The 22,722-nt window shown below is 35.9% G+C and overlaps 2 protein-coding genes across 4 annotated transcripts; one reads left to right on the forward strand and one right to left on the reverse strand.

Annotated features, from left to right (window-relative positions):
• Positions 1-5,669: 5,669 nt before the first annotated feature.
• LOC147519596 (Thioredoxin superfamily protein) lies at positions 5,670-8,497 on the forward strand. 3 transcript variants are annotated; one of them, XM_086591169.1, is made up of 5 exons: positions 5,670-6,155; positions 6,448-7,091; positions 7,703-7,756; positions 8,102-8,232; positions 8,314-8,497. In XM_086591169.1, the coding sequence occupies exons 2-4, from the start codon at positions 6,621-6,623 to the stop codon at positions 8,222-8,224; spliced, it is 648 nt and encodes a 215-aa protein (XP_086447295.1). In that variant the 5' UTR covers positions 5,670-6,155; positions 6,448-6,620; the 3' UTR covers positions 8,225-8,232; positions 8,314-8,497. The 3 variants fall into 3 exon arrangements, with proteins under 3 accessions (XP_086447295.1, XP_086447294.1, XP_086447296.1); XM_086591170.1 differs by having other exon boundaries at positions 6,017-6,155; positions 6,452-7,091; XM_086591168.1 differs by having other exon boundaries at positions 8,102-8,497.
• Positions 8,498-12,257: 3,760 nt separating this feature from the next.
• On the reverse strand, positions 12,258-14,914 carry LOC147519597 (abscisic acid 8'-hydroxylase 4-like). The gene is made up of 8 exons (XM_086591167.1): positions 14,573-14,914; positions 14,151-14,472; positions 13,791-13,940; positions 13,443-13,691; positions 13,252-13,341; positions 13,092-13,170; positions 12,886-12,992; positions 12,258-12,770 (listed from the first exon to the last, which is right to left on the reverse strand). The coding sequence occupies exons 1-8, from the start codon at positions 14,770-14,772 to the stop codon at positions 12,522-12,524; spliced, it is 1,446 nt and encodes a 481-aa protein (XP_086447293.1). The 5' UTR covers positions 14,773-14,914; the 3' UTR covers positions 12,258-12,521.
• Positions 14,915-22,722: the final 7,808 nt, after the last annotated feature.

Raw genomic sequence — 22,722 nt, forward strand, 5'->3', positions numbered from 1 at the left:
TTGAAATAACTTGTTAAAATGGACCATTCTATAAACACTCGCATGACTATTTTAAATAGAGGTAACTATACTATTTGGAAAGCCAGGATGGAAAACTTGTTCTATTGCAAGGACTTGACACAACCCATATATTGAAAATGGAGGAGTAAAACCAGACGCAATTGCCGCGGCTGAGTGGAAGACGCTTGATGAAAAGGCGATTGGGTGCATTAGATAACGGATTGACAACAATGTAATCCGTCTTGTATCCCAAGAGACCACCACTTTCAGCCTGTGGAAGACATTAGAAAACCTCTACGAGAAGATAAGAAAGGGCTATGCGAGAATAGCTCCCCGTCCTTTCGAGAGATCCTTGTTCTGAGAAAAACAAGAGAGAGGCAAAAATAGAAAACCATCTCATTCTAGAGGTGATGACAAAAGAAAATCTAGGAGCACGAGCAAGCCTCCTAAGAAAGACTTGTCGTGTAATCATTTCGGTATCCATGGCCACTTCAAGTATGAATGCATAGAATTGAATAGGGATAAGAAGACTAGTACCGTGCATGAAGACAAGTTAGAGTTGAAAGAAAACACCACCGGTAGAGACGCATAAGACATCGCTCAGAAGGTGAAGTAGGAATTGTGTCAGACTGTGTCGAGTTATGTTTGAGCACTTCATGCCAGGGTACAGAGTGGGTGGTAGATACAGATGTTTCCTACCACGTCACACCCCAGAAGAGTTTCTTCACTACCTACAAATTGGGTGATTTTGGTGAGATAAAGATGGGTAACAATGAAGTCTCAAAGATTGTAGGCATTGGTGATGTTCATGTAGAAACCAATGTCGGCTACACCTTGACACTCAAGGATGTAAGACATGTCCCTGACATCCGGCTAAACCTAATTTCCGCTGGAAAGTTAGATGATGATGGCTTTCAAAACTCGTTTGGTAACGAGGTATGGAAACTGAGTAGAGGTTCCATTGTAGTAGCCAAAGGAAAAAAAATTTGTTCTATTTACAAGACACAGACTAGTTTGTGTAAAACAGAGTTAAATGCGATAAAAGAATAAGCTTCCTCCGAACTATGGCATAAGAGACTGTGTCATATTGGAGAAAAAGGCATGGAAGTTCTTGCCAAGCAAAAGACATTGCCAAACATCAAAGGTACGCATTTAAATAGATGTACTCACTGTTTGGTAGGAAAGCAACACAGGGTGTCTTTCCAAAGATTCCCCTTTCACAAAAAGGACAATGTCCTTGAGCTAGTACATACAAACGTATGTAGTCCTATAAAAGTAAAGTCCCACGGGGGAGCTTTGTACTTCTTGATTTTCATTGATGATGCGTCAAAAAAGATATGGGCATATAGTCTGAAGACCATGGATGAAGTATTTGGCATGTTTAAGACTTTCCATAGCATGGTGGAAAGAGAGACAGGGAAGTCTTTGAAGTGTATTTGCTCAGATAATGAGGGTGAGTACATTGGGCCATTTGAAGAGTATTGCAAGAGTCATAGGATTCGTTATGAGCAGACCGTTCCCAAGACTCCGTAACACAATGGTATAGCCGAGAGGAGAACCGTACCATTGTAGAGAGGATGAGATGCATGTTGTCTCACTCTAAGTTACCTAGAAGTTACTGGGTATAAGCAATGCTTACAGCCGTGCATGTGATCAACCTATCGCCTTCGAAACCTCTTAATAGTGATTATCTAGAGAGAGTATGGTTAGGCCAAGATGTTGATTATGGATACTTGAGGGTATTTGGGTGTAGGGTATTTGTTCATATTCCAAAGATTGAGAGATCCAAGCTTGATGACAAAGTTAAGCAGTGCATTTTTTAGGTTATGGGGATGAGAAGTTTAGCTACAAACTTTATGATCCGATTAATAAAAAGGTAATCCGAAGTCGAGATGTTGTGCTCTTAGAAGACCAAACCATAGCAGACTTTGAGGATGGTGAGAAGCTAGAAGCTTTCACTAATAATAGATCTTGTTGATTCAGAACCAGAAGTTTCTACTGTGGAACGTGCATAAGGCATTGAGAATGTAGATAACCATGGGTTTGAAGCTCATGATGATGATCTTATTGCTCATGATGGGATAGAACTTATTGATATAGAAGATGCAAATGAAGTGCATGAACCACCACTTGAGCAAACAAAAGTGCATCCTCCTGAGGCACAAAAAGATAGGGCAAGGAGGTCTGACAGAGAGAGACAAACTTCAACCAGGTATCTACCACATACGTATGTTTTACTATCTGATGGTGGAGAACCTATGTACTATTAAGAAGCTCTTGAAGGTACAAACAAAGAGAAGTGGTTGAAGACTATGCATGGTGAGATAAATTCTTTGTATAAGAATCACATTTATGACTTAGTTGAGAAACCGAAAGGAAGAAAAGTTCTCAAGAATAAGTGGATCTATAAAGTCAAGCATGAGGAGAATAATCCACATCCAAGGCACAAAGCTCACCTTGTTGTGAAGGGATTTGATCAAAGGAAAGGTATTGACTTTGATGAAATTTTCTCTCCTATAGTTAAGATGACTTCTATCAGGGTGGTATTGGGTCTGACCGCAAGTATGAACCTAGAGGTTGAGCAACTAGATGTCAAGACAACTTTTCTTCATAGAGACCATGAAGAAGATGTCTACATGGACCAGCCAGAGGGGGTTAAGGTTAAAGGCAAGGAACAGCTAATATGTAAGCTGGTAAATAGTTTGTATGGGTTTGAAGCAGGCACCGAGACAGTGGTACATAAAGTTTGATTCATTTATGGTGAAACATGGCTACTTGAAGTCCGCTTCTGATTATTGTGTGTTTGTTCAGAAATTTTCATATGGGGATTTCATAGTGCTCTTGTTGTATGTAGATGATATGTTGATGGTTGGCCAGAACATCAACAAGATATCAAATTGAAAAAAGACTTGAGTAAGTCCTTTGAGATGAAGGATTTGGGTCAAGCAAAGCAGATACTTAGTATGCGGATCACTTGTGATAGAAAGAGTGGGAAGTTGTGGTTTTTCAAGAAAGCTACATTGAGAAGGTGTTGAAGAGATTCAACATGGATTAAGCGAAGCCAATCAGTTGTCTGCTTGGTGACCAGTTCCGCATGACCAAAGATATGTGTCCAAAGGGTGAGCATGAGCAAAATGAAATGGAAAAGATTCCTTATGCATCTGCAGTGGGGCAGCTTGATATATGCAATGGTGTGCACAAGACCAGATATTGCTTTTGCCGTTGGTGTTGTAAGCCGATTTATGTCAAATTCGGGTAAAGAGCATTGGGAAGGTGTTAAGTGGATATTGAGATATCTCAAGGGCACTTCCAAAGCGCGTTTGTGTTTTGGTGGAAGTAAGACCTTGTTTGAAGGCTTCACTGATGTAGACATGGTAGGTGATGTTGACTCTATGAAGTCATCCTCCGGTTATCTGTTTACTTTTGCAGGGGGAGCAGTTTCTTGGCAATCTAAGTTGTAAAAGTGTGTTGCCCTCTCCACTACAGAATCCGAGTATATTGCAGCCATTAAGTATTACAAAGAGATGATATGGATGAAGAGGTTCTTCGATGAACTATGGCTAAAGCATAAACAATTTGTAGTTCTATGTGATAGTCAGAGCGCCATCTATTTTAGCAAGAATCCGAGTTTTCATTCTATATCAAAGCACATACATGTGCATTATCATTGGATTAGAAAAGTTCTCGAAGACAAGCATTTGTGTATTGAGAAGATCCATACCAACAAGAACGGGTCGGATATGATGACCAAAGTTTTACCGAAAGGTAAGTTTGATGTTTGTTGTGCTACCGACGGAATGGTATTACATTCCTTTTGTTGATTTGGGAATGCATGGAGGTATCCCCCCTCACTGTTCAAGAGGGGGAAATTGTTGGAGTTATCCCTCACATGAGGATGAGGAAGCAGCTGGAGGAACATGTATTGTTCGTCTAAAGAAGTCGTAGCGTGCACGCGCTTGACTTAGCCTTGCTCAAGGCGCGTCCGTGCCCTTGCCATAAAAAAGGACTTAGTTTTTTCACGATAGGTGTTTTACTGGAATTTGAGTTTGAGAAAAATAATTTGAGTTTCACGATAGGTGTTTTACTTGCAATTTCGATTTTGCCTTACCGAGAGCGCGCCCGCGCTCATGCCTAAACTTGTAAGTTTCGATTTCTACAGTTATCGCGAAATTACAAGTTTAGTATAAAAACAGAAGTTAGATTTTGGAAAACCAAGTTTTGAATAGAAATCCCATTTTGAGAGCAATCAAAATTGAGAGAAAACTCTTGCAAAGAGAAAAGCTTGTAAGGAGATAGGAGTGATCTAGTAAGGTGGAGAGACTTGAGAGGAGTGCTTGTAATCTTCCTTCTCATACTTATAAAAGGATTAGTTCTTGTGGAAGTAGGCATTATTGGCCGAACCACATTACATCTTGTGTTGTGGTATGTTTTACTTTTCTTTGCATTATTATTACTTGTTTGTGATAGTTGTTGATTGTTTGGAAGATTGGGTTTGTTGTTGGTTGTAGTGAAAGTTTAGATTTTTGTCTGGAGTAGTAGTTTGTCAAATTGCAAATTATCTTAGTGGGGATCGATTGGTATCATTGTACCCAACACATGGAAAATGATTGAATGTGTAGAGCTTGGACAACATAATATCTGGAGTTGTTTGCTCCTACACAAACACGAGTTTTTCTCACCCTCATAGTGTGTCACGCTCGCTTTGAAATCTACACTCATTCCCCAGTCCTAGATGCTATATTGCTACAGCTTCAACTTCATTTTCAGAAGAATCGGCTTGATTCGACTTCATCTTCATTGGAAACCCGGCTTGGCGTCACTAGCATCTATTTTTCCCTTTCTTGATGGGTTTTGCTTCCTTGATATAGTAAAGTTCTTTATTCCGATTCCTTTCCGGAGCCCTCGGCAATTTGGATCTTTGAAACCGTGCTCAACCTTGGCTTCATCCTCCACATCCATATGTCCGAGTTCTTTGTTCTTTATACATCTTCTCCATTTTAGCCTTCCAAAAGAAACCCATTTCTGTGTCCATCTTGTGATAGGGTATTTTAAGCAAGTACTCATGTGTACTGACCTTTACTTGGATGTGACGATCAAGGATGTAACTGAAGAGACGTTTGTCCTGTATGTTCGGTTTCCAAGTTTGCCTTGACCTAATATCACCATGAGCAAATTATTAAGCAAACATCTCTTGTCCCCTATCCTTTTTCTCGTGACTTGAAACTCTAATTTTCAATACAATAAAGTTAAACTTAAATGAATCTCTATCTCAATTTTTACCACACTAGATAAAAGTTTCAAATAAAAGTTTGTTCTTCATCTAAGTATCTAACATTCATGCTTTGTTAGAATCAACCCGAAAAACAAGAAAACGTTCTCTCCCTCATCTATTGATAAGCACCATATGTAAATGACCCAAGGGATGGCACCCTTAATTTTGATGTCTTATTATGTCAGTTATACACTTAGTCCCCTGTTATCCTACTGTATTTTTACTTCATCTTAAATACATTTCATTTACCAAAAATAAAAAGAAGAGTCATTTTTTCTTAGCCACAATTATACAAGCACAACACAATTAGGTTGAAATATTTGATGTGGTTAAAACTATAAATCAAATATTCAATAAAAACGTTTTATAGTGTCTAGAATCTAGAACAGTGAAAAATGGGAGAAGAAAGAAATTTAACTAGATCACTAGGGAGACTGAACTGAAAAACAATTAAGTTCCTTCTTTAGTGGAGTGAGCGATGTTCGGGGACGAAAAAGTGTTTGGTTGGTTTATGTATGTCTGTCCTCTTCTTTTCTATTCTCTCTCCCTCTCCCACTCTCTACTCACTCTCAATCTCCTTTCTTCACTCTTCTTCTCCCTCTCCTCTCCCTCATTCCTTCTCAACCAAATCTAACTCTCTCTGTCTCTCTTTCTCTTCTCACGATACATATTGCGATATTTCAAAGGGGTAAAACTGGGTATTGAGATTTTGAGTTTTTAACACGAGCGAGTGAATAAGGTCCATTCGTTATATTTGACAGCGGTGTCCAGTCATCAACGATAAAATTTCAATAATTTAGACCGAAGACTGCTTGTGTGGAGGAGTATCTTTCTTCTTATTAGTTTTCGAATGATTAACCGAAGATCTAACACACTCTTCAAGGTAAACTTTTCACGCTCCATTATTATTATGAATTAAGTTATTAGTGTTTCTTTCTTAGTACGTAACTATAATTGGTGATGCCGCGCAATTTTTATATCTGTATATGACAAATCAATTTTATCAACTTTAATGTGGAATACAAATCTACTTTCAAGTTGTTGATGATGATATAATATGGCAGTTTGTTTGAATGTGAAAGAGGGGATCATTATATGCTTCATCTGTCAATAAGTCAGTTAAGACGTAGATTATCTTACTTCTTTTATAATGGATCTAACTTTGTTATTCATAGTCAGCCATTCATTCAGCTAATGGAATGAGTAAATGACTCGAAGAGGTACTCGTCCTTATAGATGCTAGCATCACTTGAAACCTCGCCTTGTAACAGCTTCATCTCCGAGCAATATTCAGACATTGGAGATATTATTTTTTGGCTACTTCCAAATTTTTTATCCCTTTGACCTAATGCAAAGGCAGACTTTTCTGAGTTCTAGGGGTTCAGTCAATAAAATTTCAGATGGACAAGTTCGTCTGGGATTTGCTTGTCTACTTCCCAACGTTCTGCCAAGCACAAATACTTTTACATTTTGGCTATTGAGGTCCAGAGTTCCTTCGATCAAGCTCAACCTAAGCATGAAAGTTCACAAAATAAACAGAAACTTCCAACGCTCGAAGTTCAAGAGTATGTCTCAAGATGTTTCAGGAGAATTATTGGACGAATATGAGGATCTTTGTCCGGTTGAATGTGTCAGAGAATTTAATACAGATGCAGAATTTTCCAAAATCCTTGAGAAGGCCAACGAAACTGATTCGTTAGTTGTAGTTGATTTTTATCGCACGTCTTGTGGAAGTTGCAAGTATATAGCGCAGGGATTTTCCAAGTTGTGCAAAGGAGCTGGTGATCGAGAAGCTCCAGTTATCTTTTTAAAGCATAATGTGAGTATCACTTATAACTTTGCTATTTATAGCTGTTAAATTTTTTTGTTGACCCTGCCTATTATACTGCTATAAAGAATTTATCGGGATTGAGGGATCAGTTGTAGTCTTGTAGATCATCTTTCCTGAACGGCTGAACCAAATGCTAGTAGTGAACCAACCATGCCAACCTTTGTCACCAACCATTCTATATATGGTTTTTTTAAGGACCATGATCTGCACTTTGAAATCTCCAAATGCACTTTAAAATGGAGTACAACCCCCTCCCCCTAGCGAAGGTGGGAGTATGATAGATTCAATCTCAATCTTGTAAATCTATGGGGTTGTACCTTAACTAGGGATGGATTTTGGAGTTAAAGTGGTTGTTAACATGGTTCTCTATCACTAAAGTCCAAGTCTCTAATGTACTGCTGGCTGCTGAAGGAAGGAGTGTTACTGTATGGTGGGTTCCTTGGGATGTTGATAGGCCTGTTTTTTTCTTTTTGTTACTTGTGTCTCTGTTTAATAGCTTAGGCTTTGGGTGTAAAGTGGTTGAGCAGTTGTTAGCTCTTGAGATTATTTAAATCTATAAAGCAATTGACCAGACAGGAGCCTTTATTTACTTGCTGTAGGTTATGGATGAGTATGATGAGCAGTCTGAGGTGGCTGAGCGACTTAGAATAAAGGTAAACTTTCTTTGCAGTCAAATGTAGTGAGTAGTGGTAATCTGGGTAACCTGGGTTGCATTCAAAGAATAACGAGCAATTATGTTTCATTTTTCTTAATAGAATAGAAAAATGTCTGAATAATAACATTGACCTTAAGACGTTGGACTTCTTATGTTCGTGTTCCAAACTTGTGTTTGAGTTTTAACTCATGCACATACCAGATTTTTTAGTTGTTATAGGTTACAAATATAGAAGCATCTTCATCTGGAAATGTATCATTGTTTTTTATCTTGCTCTAAAATGTCAAAGTATTATTGCATTGCATGTGCGCCACTTAAAGTAAATGAATTTCACCTGATGCAGGCGGTGCCTCTTTTTCATTTTTATAAAAATCGAATCCTGTTGGAAGCTTTCCCAACCAGAGACAAGGAGAAGATTGTTGCTGCCATTCTTAAATATACTTCTTTGACTTCTGAAGGAATTTAGGTTTTCAGGTTATACTTCTGTGCTTTACACATCATTCAGTTTTATTGGGACATAGTATGGAAAACAATGCTAGTTTCAATTAAAAGCAGGAATCTCCATTTGGATCGGACCTGTATCATTGCTTTTATGCCTGTGAGGAAGTTGTCTTCATGAAGTAAAAATATGCAGAAATCTTTGTAAGTCTGCATTTAAGAATGTAAGTTTTTGATGCCAAGTACTCGTACATTATCTGTATAATTTCATGATACATGATATAGTAGATAGTTTTATCCAGTGAGCGGAGCTAACGTTCTGGGCCAGGAGGGGGGGTGGGGTGTGCGTGGCCCAAAATGATGTTTGGTAGGTTTTCTGTCTGACTGCCCTCATCTCTGTCTGTTGCAGTCTCGTCCCCTCCATCTCTCTCTCTCGTCTCTGCTACGCTACTCATCTCTGCTCAAAATTTCTCTCTCGCCCTCCCCCCATCTCTCTCTCGATACCACTACTATTTTAGGGATTCATACTTTTTACAACAGCCACCAGATTATGATATTGTCCAGCGCTGGAGGCGGATAAGTTGGTATTGGTATTGTTGACTGATATTGCTGGGATTCTTGAATGATTCAACTACTTTGGTGAAGCAAATTGATATAAAGGGTGTGAAGACTGAAGAGAATGGTGGAGGATGGGAAGGTAGTTGTTGGAATGATTCCAAAAGTGAATTGTTGCGTTAGATCACTTGCACAAACGAAGTGTAAAACATTCTTTACTTATTGAAGTTCGTACTTATGAAGGGTCTGGTATTACTATGAAGGTTCTGGTACAAAAAATTATGGGTTGATGTTAGTTTGTTTAGTTAAATGGTCTTTTGATCTTTGTATGCTTATAATTTATAAACTTGAGTCAGAGTAGAGTTCAATTAGATTTCTACTAAATGTGTACGTCGAAGTCTTGAACCATACTTTTAGGAAGTAGAGAAACTCTCTTAGCTGTAATGACTAATGAGGAAAAAAAATTTAAGAAAAAATGGAATTGATAATAATAAGAAAAAAAATTAGTTAAATAAAAGTTAAAAGTAGCTTGATTTACAAACCAAAAATGGAGTGAGCGTCAAGAATGATGGCCAAAAGATGGCGAGAGTGAAACATTTAAAAAATGCTTGGTTCCTTATCCCTTTTATAGTGCTTCTTAAAATGTGCATTTGAGATTTACTCTATTCTTGTTGAGGAGTGAACTAGTTTATTAGTCTAAACAATTTTTTACTTGTAGTTTGCTTATCTCTTTTACATTCTTCTCTTCATCTATATCCACAATAATAATAATTGTTATATATATATTTTTAATTTATGGATTAATCATTAATGTATTTATTTATTTATTTTGTATTTTCCTATGTGAAAGTATTTACTATTTTTTTTTAAGAACGAGAATGCTTGTTTTGAGTGTTGGTCAAGTAATGGTGTTAGTGTTTTTTTGGTTGGAGAAAGTTGTAATTATCTAAAAAAAACATTAGAATGGTTATTTTTGGTCTCTTAGTTTTAGGGTTAGAATGGTTGAACCCTTGATACAGAAGTGTTAGAGTTGTATTATTAGAATGGTAATACTACAAAAGTGTGAAAATGTTGCGGTGTTGGAAAATAGTATATAAGAAGTAAGAAACTTTTAACATATCTCTTGAATCTTGATGAAGGTTTGGACAATTTTTTTTTTTTTTATCATTTTTTTCTGCCAGTTTCTAGCGCTGGTCATAAACATGCTCCTAATGTGCTTTTTCAGTGGAGTTGCAATGCCCTTTCTTTTTATATGAACTTATCATTGCCCTCGGCATTTTTGTGTGTTTGTTATTATACTGTAAATTCAAAATGTTTATCTAGCTGGAGTTATTGGACCTGCATAGATGCTTCAGAATACGTTGTTTTTGGTTAACTTGTTATTATGCGGTTTTCATTTTTGTTGATATTTGATCTAAATCCCTGCTCCGCTCACGCCCTCCACTGCAATTGAACTATGTGCACTTCTTTACACCAAAAAGGTTGAATTTATTTATTTATTTATTTTTATGTTTTTTTTTTAATTTTCAATTTCTTACTGAGCTGAGAAAATACACTAGCTATTCTGCAAACCTCTGCTTGGAGTTTAACATGGAAAACTTTCCAGCTTATATATTATGTTCACTGATTCCAAGACAGCTTTGAAATAATGTAGTATATATTGGCAGGAAGTTAGTTCCATGCTATTAATTTTGATGGTAACTAAAAAAGTAATCACGTTGATAAGTATGTGACTTGTCTGGTAGCCTTCTCATGGAGTCATGGTCCTTAGAGGACCATTATCCACGCTCAATCACCTTTAGTGAGTGAAAATGTAGTTCAGGACTTCAGGACTCTAGATGATTCATGTCCTATTTTGGGAAAAAGGAAACTGCCTTTCTTTACTCAATATAAGCCTGCATAAATGCTTATGATACTTGAAAGTTGAAACCATGATATCACAACTTTTAATGAATGGCATTATTAGAAGTCGGAGACATTGGTCCTGCTAGGTTATGAGAGATATTGTGCAATTGTCAAAATAACTCGTTTTCATTTGTTGTAATTGCTATCACTATAGTATCTCCTTTCCTCAATGGTACGTTTTATCCCCCATCACATGAGATTCTCTCTCGGTTCATTGTTTCCTCTCTGTACAATTCTTGTTTGATCCTTAGACATAGAGGATAGAACAATTGGAAACGGCAGGCCATAAGGCATTTACTTCAAGTTTCAGTTTAAATTAAGAATCGCATGTTGATCTCCACTTTCTAGGGCATCCTTAGCCTTTTAAAATAGACCCTCCTGGATGAGCTTGAGTTATAGACCGTCTTTCCGGTGGTTACATTCCTCCATTAAATCAGTGTTTTTAGCATGATATTTGATTCAACTCTAATTCATCAAAAGAAAAAGGGCTCTAATTCCTTGTCCAATGGCTCCATTCTGAGTTTTCAAACACTTTCAGGGAGGAAAGTTCTTTTGGAAGACATTAATTATGTGGTAGTTGAAACATCTTTTTATGTTAATTGATGAGGTTGATAGATCTTAACGTCGGAGTTTCTTAATTGGTCAGTAGCTTCTTAGTTCGGATGATTGGTTAGTAGCTTCTTAGTTCGGATGAACCTATAAGACTTTGAATGCCGGAAGATAACAAACAGAACAGTAGGAATTGCAACTAGGCATTATCGCAATACAGGCAAAAACTAGATTTCTAATCCTTCCACTAAAGGGAGGATACACTTGTCCAGGACGCCTATTGCACTTGGTATGTCTTCGTATGGATAGCTGGTGCACATATATGTAATGTGCCAATGGCTCTACAGATCTTCTCATACCACCTCAATATTGGATGGACCGCATGAATTGTAGTTTGCTATTCAACTATAGGGTCTTCACTAAGCACAACTCAAATTACTTTCATGCTCTGAATGTGTTGGCTGAATGCTGACTAGCGATCATCTCCTTTTTATCTTTTACTTTTGAAATCAGAGATATTTTGATATTGGTTGTCATTTTCTGTTCAAACTTCAAACGTGCATTCGTTTTCTCTTTTACGGTTAAATTGATCTTCCAATTTGTTTCCATGCTATTTTTCAGAAGTCCATGAGGTTAACATGTATGCTAGTTGGTTTTACTCTCCCATCTCCAGAGCTGGAGGTCCCACTTGTTTCTTTCACTCGTTGGATTATGGGTCTTTCCCAGAAGGAGGTACTAGACTAATTACCACTCCAGTAACCTTATCTTGGTCACCCTGCGAAGGGTTGGCACCAAATTTGGTGTTCTTTGTTGCCGATCCACTGCAACCCGAACATCAACCATGTTAGCGTCATTTGAAAGAGTGATTTCTAGCTTTAGTACACTCAACCTATTCTGGTCAGCCAATCATTTCGTATTTTCGTTGACACATGCTTACTCGTTAAAAATGTGATAAGATCATAAGAGGCATTTCTTCAGTATGTGCTGCTGTCTTAAAATTCAGATCTAGAGATAAATATGATTAAACAAGACACAAGTAACTTGCCTTCTTCTTTTTCTTATGAATATTAATTTCATTATGAATAACTCAAATCATAAATTACTATTAAATGATAGTGGACTTCATTTGGAAGGACTTCATTGAGAGTGATGGTAAGAAGAAACCAGAAAAACATGACCACTACTCCTTGAACGATGTTGATAGTAAGACCACGAAGGGTAAAATAGCTTCAGTTTTTCATTTCTGTAATTTAAAATGGTTAAAATCACGAGGGTAAATTTGGCTAAATCCTATGATGAACCACTCAAATATGTAGCTATCGTTCAGACTCGTGTCTTCTGTTGTTGTTGTTGGATGATTCTCCCCAAAATCTGGCTGGCAGTCCGTGCTGAGGGACTGGGAATGGGCCATACTGAATCCCATTTTCGGATCCCACTACTTCCCACCTGAACTTGGTGACCAGATGGTGAATTAAAATAAGGATCTCCAGCTTGGCAAGCTCGTTTCCAGGACAGGCGTGCACTCCATTGCCAAATGGCATAAAAGTAAATGGTTTTGGTGCTGCCTGCATAAACTAAAAAAAATCAGTTTCGAACTCCCCGAAGATATTACTGAAACTAAAATTCAAACGTACTACAGAAAATAATTATTCTAAAAAAAAATCTTTCCAAGAACCGCACCTGGAATCTTGAAGGATCGAACTTGTCAGGATCAGAGAAAAATTCAGGGTTGTGATGAATATTTCTGAATAAAGGCATCACCTTCCAACCTTTGGGGATAAGGTAGCCTGTCACAATAGCACCAATCAGTCAGTTATAATTGAAAGAAAACCCACATGAAATGATTGGTCACACTTCATGCAGAGTGTTATCTTCTTAGCTCTTACCTTTGTATTCTACATCAACTACTGCTTCTCTAAATGTGAAAGATATGATACTTGACATCCTTAAGCTCTCTAGTATAATCTGGAAGTTAACACTATCATTTGGTCAACCAGTCATATTAATGTACTCAAAAGGCTTCAAACATAAGAAGTACATACATACCCTTTGAGTAAGTGTCATACTTCTAGTCTGAGACCATGTCAAGGATTGGTTTCGATGGTCATTTTCTTCGTATATAGCCTCCTGTTCAGCCTGCATGACAAGCATATATCTACTTGTGAGCATTCAGACTCTCCTGAGGATATATTTCCAAGGTTTCCGAAAAAGAGACTCGGTGTAGTATGTCTAATTACCTTTACAGATTCTAGAAGTTTAGTGTTGTCATGTAGGAATTTCAAAATCCATGTTAAGGCACTAGCTGTCGTGTCTTGAGCGGCAAACAACACACCGATAATGTTATCAGCAATTTGATTGTCAGTCAGGGTTTGTCCCTTTTCATCTTTGTAGTTGATCAGACAGCCCAATAGATCCTTCTTGCTTAGTCTCTTCTCCCTTCTCTCACAAATTATCTCACTTAGTATCTGATTAAGTCTCTTCCTTGCCTTTGAGGTTTTAGCAGTGCAGTAAAGATAAACTGTCAGTCAACTGCCTCAAACAGGACATAATTAGGGAGTAGACGGATGTGGTTTTATGTTGCTTACCAAAATGGCTTTGTTGTAGAAAGTTCCTGGTATGTTGGTAGGAAAAGAATTGTATCCTTTATCTACTATGCAGTAGTTCTTCATTAGCTCTTCCTTGTAGTAGGTGTCCAAGTTACCGAAGATAGCAAGTATACCGATGTCAAAGGAGAACTGCATGATATACAATAAAGAGAACAAAACTCAGATTACTATGACAGACGAAAGAATGAAATTCATCTCATGGATAACTAAATCTAACCAAACAGATTTAGTATGTAAAGAACAAATGCTAAAACTCAAAAGCATATTCTTTTGTTTACAAAAGGCCAAACAAAACTCTTGTTTTTCACATTACTAAGTAAAAGCTAATCTTGTGTATACCTCCTTCATTTCATGGAAGGTGTTAACAATGCGCCCACCAGCCCATGACTCCAATGCAGAGGTCGCAATGGCTTCGATGCCAGGAACAAGGTTGCGGAGAGCCTCCAGAGACAAGGAGCCTTGGACCAATTTTCTCAGGTGAGTATGATAGTCTCCTTGGTGGAAAAACAGGGCAGATGGACCGATCATTTGTTCCTTACTCTTTGGGTACGTCGGTTTGAACAAGTAAGCGTGAGTCACCAAAACAAACCAAGCAGCCTCGGGGCTCGCCAACATAACACAAGAACAACCAAGTATATGTGTCTTGAATATCTGTCCATATCTAAACCACAGCAACCAAACACTACTATCAAATGCTGAACTTAGAAAGCTTAAAACAAGAAAAATGAGAACAAAGTATATAGTATAGAGGTAATAACAACCTTTGTTGCTTAGTAGTAAAGAAAACATTTGGGTCTTGAGAGTAGAGCTGAAGCGTTTCTCCTATGTAAGGCCACCCCATGGAACCAGGAGGAAGCTTAGCTCTTTTTTGAGGTTTTCTCTTGTTTTTTCTCATGAAAACGTATGAGAAAAGAATTGGCAGGAAGAGCAGAATGTGTACAAGAATACCACCTATCTTCATCTCCTAACGAATAGTCTCTTATCTACCTCTCTTTCCCCTCCTCTCTATTACTATCTTCTAAAGTCTCTCACCAGGTGTGTGTGTATGTGGTATTTGGGAGCTATCTTAGTTTTCCTGGTAAAATGGCCAATAAATAGCTGGATATTGTTAGGATTGTCGATGCGGATTTTATGATGAACATGTGTTTATACTTTAATATAGACGCAGGGGATGTGATCAGTTTTAAGTTTGAATATTTGCTTATGCTAAAGTTCATCTCTTTGACTGTGGAGAATATTCCTAGTCTAAATCGTGCACTTGACATGTGGCTATTCAATTCCTAAATTAAATGAGAAATTTGTTCACGGCTGATTGTTTCAGCTCCCTATTAAACTTTTTTATTATCTATTGAATAAGTAGAATTCATAAATTTGTTCTGGAAAAAAACAGGGCTTTTTAGAAAAACAACCCCCCCACCCCCACCTTGGTTTAGGATATTTTTTTCTGTTTTTTTAACTATTACTGTAGAAAAGTCCAAAATAAATCAAACAAATGATCCATAGGCCAAGTACGCTACAAATTACACCACAAGCCTCTTCTGAATAGCCAAACTATTTTTTTTTCCTATCACATTCAAAGTTCGCGAACATAATCCTCCTTAGCTTTTTATCACTTAATCAAATTGTATATTACATAGGGGTTGATAGGTGCGCTCCTTTTAACCACTGGAAACAAATTACCAGTATACTGAACCTTTTTGCAAAAAAAAAATTGTTATCAATAAAATATCTTATTACTTGTGTGCAAAAAAAAAATTGTAGATGTATGTCGGCATCTGCATCGTTATTTTATTTTGAGCTCATTACTAAAGTACCATAATTAATTTATGACATCAGCACAATGTTTTCCAAGCCAATTAGGCAGTAACCAGACAGGTTGAAATTGCACTTAGCAAGAAAAAGACAGCTTGAATTTGTGAACTGGTCCCAAAAGATTTTAGTCCACAAATTGAATTCTTCGAATTTCTCTATTGATTTTGAGGGCCGGGCTATTTTGTATTGAGGGCCGGGTTGAATAGGGTCATGACATGAAAATTCAAGCTCTTAATCCGCACTTATCCGCCTCTCGATCTCATTTTTTAGGGCCAAATGAGGGTCGGGTTGAATTATACTTTACTAATTTACTTAATTTTTTTTGGTGATTTTTTATTTATTTTTATCATATTGTGATTATGTATATCAATTTTAACTAAGTATACAAAACTAATTCTTATGTCTTTAGAAAAAGAGATATAGAGATGGTGAAAAAGATGAAACTCTTAAAACATCTACATTTTTCATACTTAATTATGTTATTAAGTTAGATTTGTTTTTATGTATGACTTATATATATATCCTTCAATCAATTATAAAAAATGCATATGTTATGTTCAAATCTATTCTCTATTGAAAACTAATTTAGTAAATTTTTTTTTTAAACAACTTAAATAATTAAAATATAATATATAAATGTGATGTAAAATAACAAGAAACCATATAAAGGCCAAGTGAGAGATTAATGAGGGTTGGACTCATGCTTCAGAACTTAGGCCCTAGCCCGCCTCTTATAGGCATGAGGGTCGGGCAGACTCGGCTCTCAAATATGTGAGAGCCAACTTTTGAGAACTTGACCATGCAATTTTAAGGGCCGGGTCGGAGCATGTTGAGGGCCAAATTATCACCCCTAGCTCAGACTACCTTTTTGTTTAATCATCCTAATTATTGATATAATGAAAATGAAGTAATTAATGAACTCTTACAATTAAGTTCAGTAGGCTAGCTTGTCAGAAAGTGTAACGTAAAGTGTGGCATATATAGAGTGGGAGGTTTGGATTTGGAGTATCAATAAGTTGTTGTAATCTTTTACTTGGTTTTTCAACAGAGACAAAACTGTGTATGTATTAACTATTAAGCAATTTAAATATCAAATTATTGGTGCTATTAATTTTGTCTATACCAAATTAGTGAAATTGCTAATTAACTAATTGAAAGCATGAGTTATTAACCCTTTCCCCCCCTATGTGTGGGATTCCACTTGGTATACGCAACATTATCAAACTATAAATAACTAATTATTGCAATTTCTAATTATTTTTGTTAACGCGGAATGTGTTTATCAATCCAATTAGTCGTCGTTGAAGCAACATCCTTCTGCCCAAAAACAAAAAATAAATTAAGCATCTTGGGAAGTAAGGTGGATAGGAATCATAGGATAATCCATAATCTTGATAGAATGAATAACTTCAAAGTTGGTTACTGATGTACCCTCAAGTAAAATATCGGGTTGCGTAGAGAATTAGAGATGTAAAAATTGTTTGGTTATAATAACTAGAGTTCGGATCATATTAAAAATAGATAAATAAATACAAACTAAATTATATATTTTTTTAGTGAGAAGAAGACTATGAATGCGAAATTTCTTATCCATTTTGTCTAACAAAAACACAACATAAATCTACAATTATAAATTTAGCTGGTTATTATTAGACCAGAAGATGCACCGATTCTTTTAGCACTATCTATATTGAGACGCTCCATTGTAAACTCTAAGAGTTCGACTTTGAGTGAATTCATATTGGAAACCTCGTATATATTACTCGGCGTAATAAAATGAGTTCTCTTACAATTCATTTTGTCTTATAGACCATTTAGTGAGGCAGCTCAAAGTTTTATTTTAAGCTCATTTGCAAATTCCAAATCCATTTCTTTGCTGAAAATACATAGAGAAATTTTTGCAAACGGACTTTTTTTTGTTTGTTTTTTTTAATGTACTTCAGTTTCCTTCTCGACAGGTAAATCAACAGCAAATCTTAAAAACACTTTTCCATCAACAAACAATAACAGATAACATAATTTCCAGTCATTATTTCATTTTCATCCAGCAAGTTCTTTTTATAGGCCGGTCGTGGTACCCCAAGTTGTATGAGAAATACTGGGTCCACTGGATAAATATTGCCGTCCAGCTCAAGTTGATGGGCCTTGAGATCGTATACAATTTTCAGATCAGCGGACCTAATTGATCCATTGGGATCAAGGTAGGAAACTATACGGATTTACGGAACGTAGCTGATGTGGAACATTTGGGTACATGGTTAGATTATTGCGACATCAAATGCAGGGCACTCCAACGGACTTGAGACTTCGACAAGTGTCGAGATAGGGTGGTGCATTTCGAGAGAGTTCGGTTGCGAGAAGAAATGGGAGTGTGCTACCTAATGTACCTTTAGTCGTGTAAATGGGAGGTTCCCAATATGTTCTATTTGGTAAATACGCACCACTTTCCATTCCTCATACTTTGCTAGGTATTATCCTCAGTTGCGTATTATACGCGGTGTAGAAAAAGACGTAAGATCCTGTGGTCCCTAGAGCGAAGAAACTAAATTCTAGTCTTTCAATCATGTCCTCCCTATCAAATAAGGAAATTTTTTCTCTTTCAGATGCAAATGTACGTACACATGTATCCATCTCTTTTAGTAGGTCATAGAAAAGCGGTGCTTAATCAATGGAGTGTACTTGTATAATTGTATTGGACCACCATCCGATTTTATGAGGTATCGATACGAGTTAAACTGCCAGCTAGCATATACCAAATTAATGTACTATTTCTTTGTCTTTTTTGGGTAGGATAATATCTGTTTCAAGTCCTTGAAAAGGAACTTATTGGTGGTATTCCAGTGATATATAGTATTGTGTGCATAATAAATTTAGCTTCTAAAACTTGAACCTGCTTATTGTTGGAGTGTAAACTGAAAAGAGAAATAGTCTTATATGGAGCAAGAAAAGAATTCATTATGGGATGACGAAGTGGGATTCTCATCAACTAATTCAGTTGTGGCCCTAGCCCAATAGGCAGTTAAGTTGGGGATAATATCTCCTAGACACCGAGGCCCAACCTTGGCGGGGTGTGCCAAAGTCCCAACACTTGATAAATTAGATACGATCGCTTTAATTATAGGTATCATTCCATAAAATAAATGCTCGTTTAAAATTTTCCTATATAGTAAAAAATGAATGTTGTAAAAAAGCTGTAAAAAACTAATAAACTGCACAATTTTTTTTTTTTTTTTTTGGTAACTAACTGCACAATGATTGTATGACTGATTTTATGTGGATATATATAATCTCTAAAAGTAGGTGGCCCATTCTATTATTGTCGAAGGAAACAATATGTATAGCCAAAAACACCTTTCACCATTTAATGCAATTGTACAAGAATCATGTGATGGGGGCACGGGAGGTTTAAGCAACTATAGACCCTGAAGTAATTTAGACTTCCAAACAAAATACCAAAGTATAGGCTTTACCTTAAAACAGACAATTGTATTCCTTGATCCTTGGTGCATATCATATTTCACATGCTTTATATCTACTAGTATGACAGTGTGCGTGTTGTACAGTACACGTTTGTAAAAAAACAATAAATAAAATAACACAAATATATGTGGGATCCATATGTAGACCTACAATATAATTATCAATTTAAAATTTATTTAGAATCTTGATTAGAAAATATTGAAATTTATATTAAAGACAAAATAGTAAATACAAATTTCTATGGAACAAATCTGAAAAGAAAAAAATAACCAAAAGTCATACATAAAAAATTATTAAAGTACTATTTTAGTACTGAGGTAGAGGTGGGATTTTTAAGGTGGAGGTGTAGTACTTCACAAAAACTAACTCAGCTAACTCTTACCCAACTTTTGCCGTTTTACAGAATTATAGGTACAGATCTTTGTTTTGCACGTGAACAATCAATAGAGAAGAAATCGAGGAACTATGAGCAGAGATTGATTGTAATAATTTTCTAAAACGTGGTATATAGTATCTCTTGTCTTTTAATTGTGGTATACAGAGATCGATTGTAATAATTTTAGGGTTAACTAGTATTACCTCCCACTAGACGAGCCAATTAGGATTTCTCCCCACCAGATGAGAAATTAGGGTTTCTTCTCTAAATACACACACAAAAAAAAAGTCAAAGTGGGTTGACCCAAATTTTTTTGTGTGTATTTAGGGAAAAGACCCACCCTAATTTCCCATCTAGTGGGAAGAAAATCCTAATTGGCTTATCTAGTAAGGGAGTAATACTAGTTAACCCATAATTTTAAACATGGTATAAAGTCATAAACTTTAAAATACAATACCATATACTCTTCGTACGAACACACATTGGTTTTGAACTTCTATATCTACGCATGACTGCATGAGAAATTCGGTTTCTTTAATTTTATTCAGATTTGAATACTACTTTTCTCCATGTATTTAGAGAGGGTAATTGTGTGGCAGATGCTCTAGCAAAGTGTGCAACACATAAGGAGTGCTATGATGTATTTGACAACGTTAATAGATTTCCTAGGAAAGCTTAAGATTGCTATGTTCTCAGCAAAATGGATTCAACTAGTTAGCTAGTTTAGGTTTGTCGCATCTATGGATGCATAGTTTTTTGTAACAGGGTAAGACTTGTGTTTTTTAGGAATTTATAAACTCATATCAAGGTTTCTTAATGTGTTTGATAATATATCAAGGTTAATCTGGAGACATACTTAATACTAGATATTTCATTAGGCCCGTACAAACCCCAAGAATGTTGAACAGGCTATCGGGTCACTTGAGTTGTGTTCAAAGCATACTATGCCCAAACTTTAGTTGGGGGCATGAATACCCACTAGGGGTGGGAATTTGGCCCTAACGACCCTAATCCCACCGACCGAACTAAACCCTAAGCCCCTATAAAGCCCCTCACAACTAAAACCCCTCACAGTTTTTGAACTCCCCTAATCACTTCTCTAGTAATGACTGGCTAAGATTCTAAAACATAGTCCTAATCCCTAACTAAGCCCTAACCAAGCCCTAATTGTTTCATACTTTCACTATAAATACACATACCATAATCATTCTTTGTTAATAAATATTTTCAATTAAAATAACATTGTCGCTTTCAGAATTTATCACTTACACCCAAGTGGTATTTCCAATAACTTGTTTTATATAACAAAACTTCTTAACTTAGCGTTTTAAATAAAATAAACGTTCACTAACTAAATTAAAAAAAAATAAGACTTTATTTGATGTCAAAGTTCCATAACTTATTATTCTCAATTTCTTTTCTCACTTATTTCTTATAAATTATATTTTTATTCACATCCAAGCCAAGTCAAAAACTAAAGGTTTCCTTCCACACCATTAAAAGAAAAATCTGAGTACATTTTAACATGTAAAACCAAAAAACACCTTTGTTAGAAAAATGACATTTGTAATCTCAAACCTTTTCCAGGATTTTCAAAAGCCAATATTTTCATTTCCATATACAAAGCTTGAATCACTTTTAAATTAGAAGAAAGGTAATATTATATTTGTTTGAATCTATTATAGAAATAATTTATGATATTACAAATAGTTTAACAACTTTGTGACCCTTTAACCAAAACTATTATGTTTTTCTTTATATCTATTACTTTTCCTTTAAAATGATAATATAATTATTTGTTTACATGTATTTGATGTTAAATGTAAAATTGAGATTTGAGGAAGAACAAATTCAAGGTTAATCTGGAGACATGGACAAGATTTTAAATTTTGGACTTATACGCGATTATTTAGATTGGTTGGACTTTTAGGACATTTTGTAATATAAACCCCAAGAATGTTGAAACAGGCTAAAATCGGGTCACTTGGAGGTTTAGATTTTGTGTTCAAAGCATACTTTAATGCCCAAACTTTAAATGTTTAGGGGGCATGAATACCCACCCCCTAATACCCACCCAGTTCATATAGGGTCACCAATTATTTGCTTATCTTTTGCAGTATTTGTGGGGGAGGATGTAGGTGAACTAAACTAGAAAATAAAACTTTTGGACGATGATACTAAAAAGTTTGGGGCTTGAATCCCACCAATTACTGATCTATCTGTCCACAAAATCCCAATCGAAATCACCATTCTGATCGAGGACGAGGCGTTACTTCCATCAACTTCCAATCACGTGTGCAGGGAAAAATAGATAACACAACGGTAACAATTTTGTTACCTGGAACTGGAATCTCAATCAAATGTGGTTTAAAGATTATCGAAAAAAAAATCAAATGTAGTTTAACGGGTAATACGTCTCACTCATTAGCCTCGCTTTTAGAATGACACAGCAGTTGAAGTGGCGACACGTTTCAATTAGTACAGTACTAAGCGAGTCATGTCGCTTTGAAGTTTGGGACTATTCAGCCTGATTCATGGGATGTTAAAGCTCGCTCAGTGGTCCATCAGATTCTCTAGTCACCATTTATGCGACATTGGGTACCACAGTAATCATTATGTTTCGTTTTAAATAAATATAAATGTATTATGGTTCATTTTCTGCCAGGTTTAATAAATAAATAAATAAAAAAAAAACCTCCAAGAGTACAATATATTTTGGGTGATTTTGGATACACCCATAAAAACACTCCCATACCCTAATTTTGAAATAAATAAATAAAATTGTTTAAGACACATTTAGGTTCCTAAATTACTTTTTCTTTTATTAAATATATCCAAGACAAAACAAAATAAGAGTTTATCCTTCCAACAAACACAAACTCCCACTTATTATTTTTTTTTTTTTTTTTTCGTCGAAAGAAATTAGAAAGAGTAAAATTGTAGAATTTGGAAAAATAAATAAGTCTTTCTCCTCCTCTCACTCATTAGTCATTAATACATTTTTTTTCCTCATTGTAGCTCCTTGCTGTCTTTTTCATTTTTCACTTGAGAAATTTTCAATTGGATATATTTCTACTAAACTCCTTTAACCCTTCTACTTTCTACAATGATGAAGAAGAAGTAATTGCAATAAGAAAAAGAAAATCAAATTTAAAGCAACTTCTAGAGGAAGAAAAAGACAATTTGTTTTTTGGACTTTCTTTTACTTTTATTAGAAGTTCTCTTATTGTGCAGTGTGTTGTA

This window comes from Coptis chinensis, chromosome 2 (genome assembly GCF_015680905.1).
Source record: "Coptis chinensis isolate HL-2020 chromosome 2, ASM1568090v1, whole genome shotgun sequence".
NCBI lineage: Eukaryota > Viridiplantae > Streptophyta > Magnoliopsida > Ranunculales > Ranunculaceae > Coptis > Coptis chinensis.

Coding starts and splice junctions, on each gene's coding strand:
- LOC147519597 (XM_086591167.1), bottom strand. CDS start 14,772: ATGAAGATAGGTGGTATTCTTGTACACATTCTGCTCTTCCTGCCAATT. Junction 13,692..13,790: donor TCTACAACAAAGCCATTTTG/GTAAGCAACATA, acceptor AAAACCTCAAAG/GCAAGGAAGAGACTTAATCA. Junction 13,171..13,251: donor GTATGACACTTACTCAAAGG/GTATGTATGTAC, acceptor GTTAACTTCCAG/ATTATACTAGAGAGCTTAAG.
- LOC147519596 (XM_086591168.1), top strand. CDS start 6,621: ATGCAAAGGCAGACTTTTCTGAGTTCTAGGGGTTCAGTCAATAAAATT. Junction 7,092..7,702: donor TTATCTTTTTAAAGCATAAT/GTGAGTATCACT, acceptor TACTTGCTGTAG/GTTATGGATGAGTATGATGA. Junction 7,757..8,101: donor CTGAGCGACTTAGAATAAAG/GTAAACTTTCTT, acceptor CACCTGATGCAG/GCGGTGCCTCTTTTTCATTT.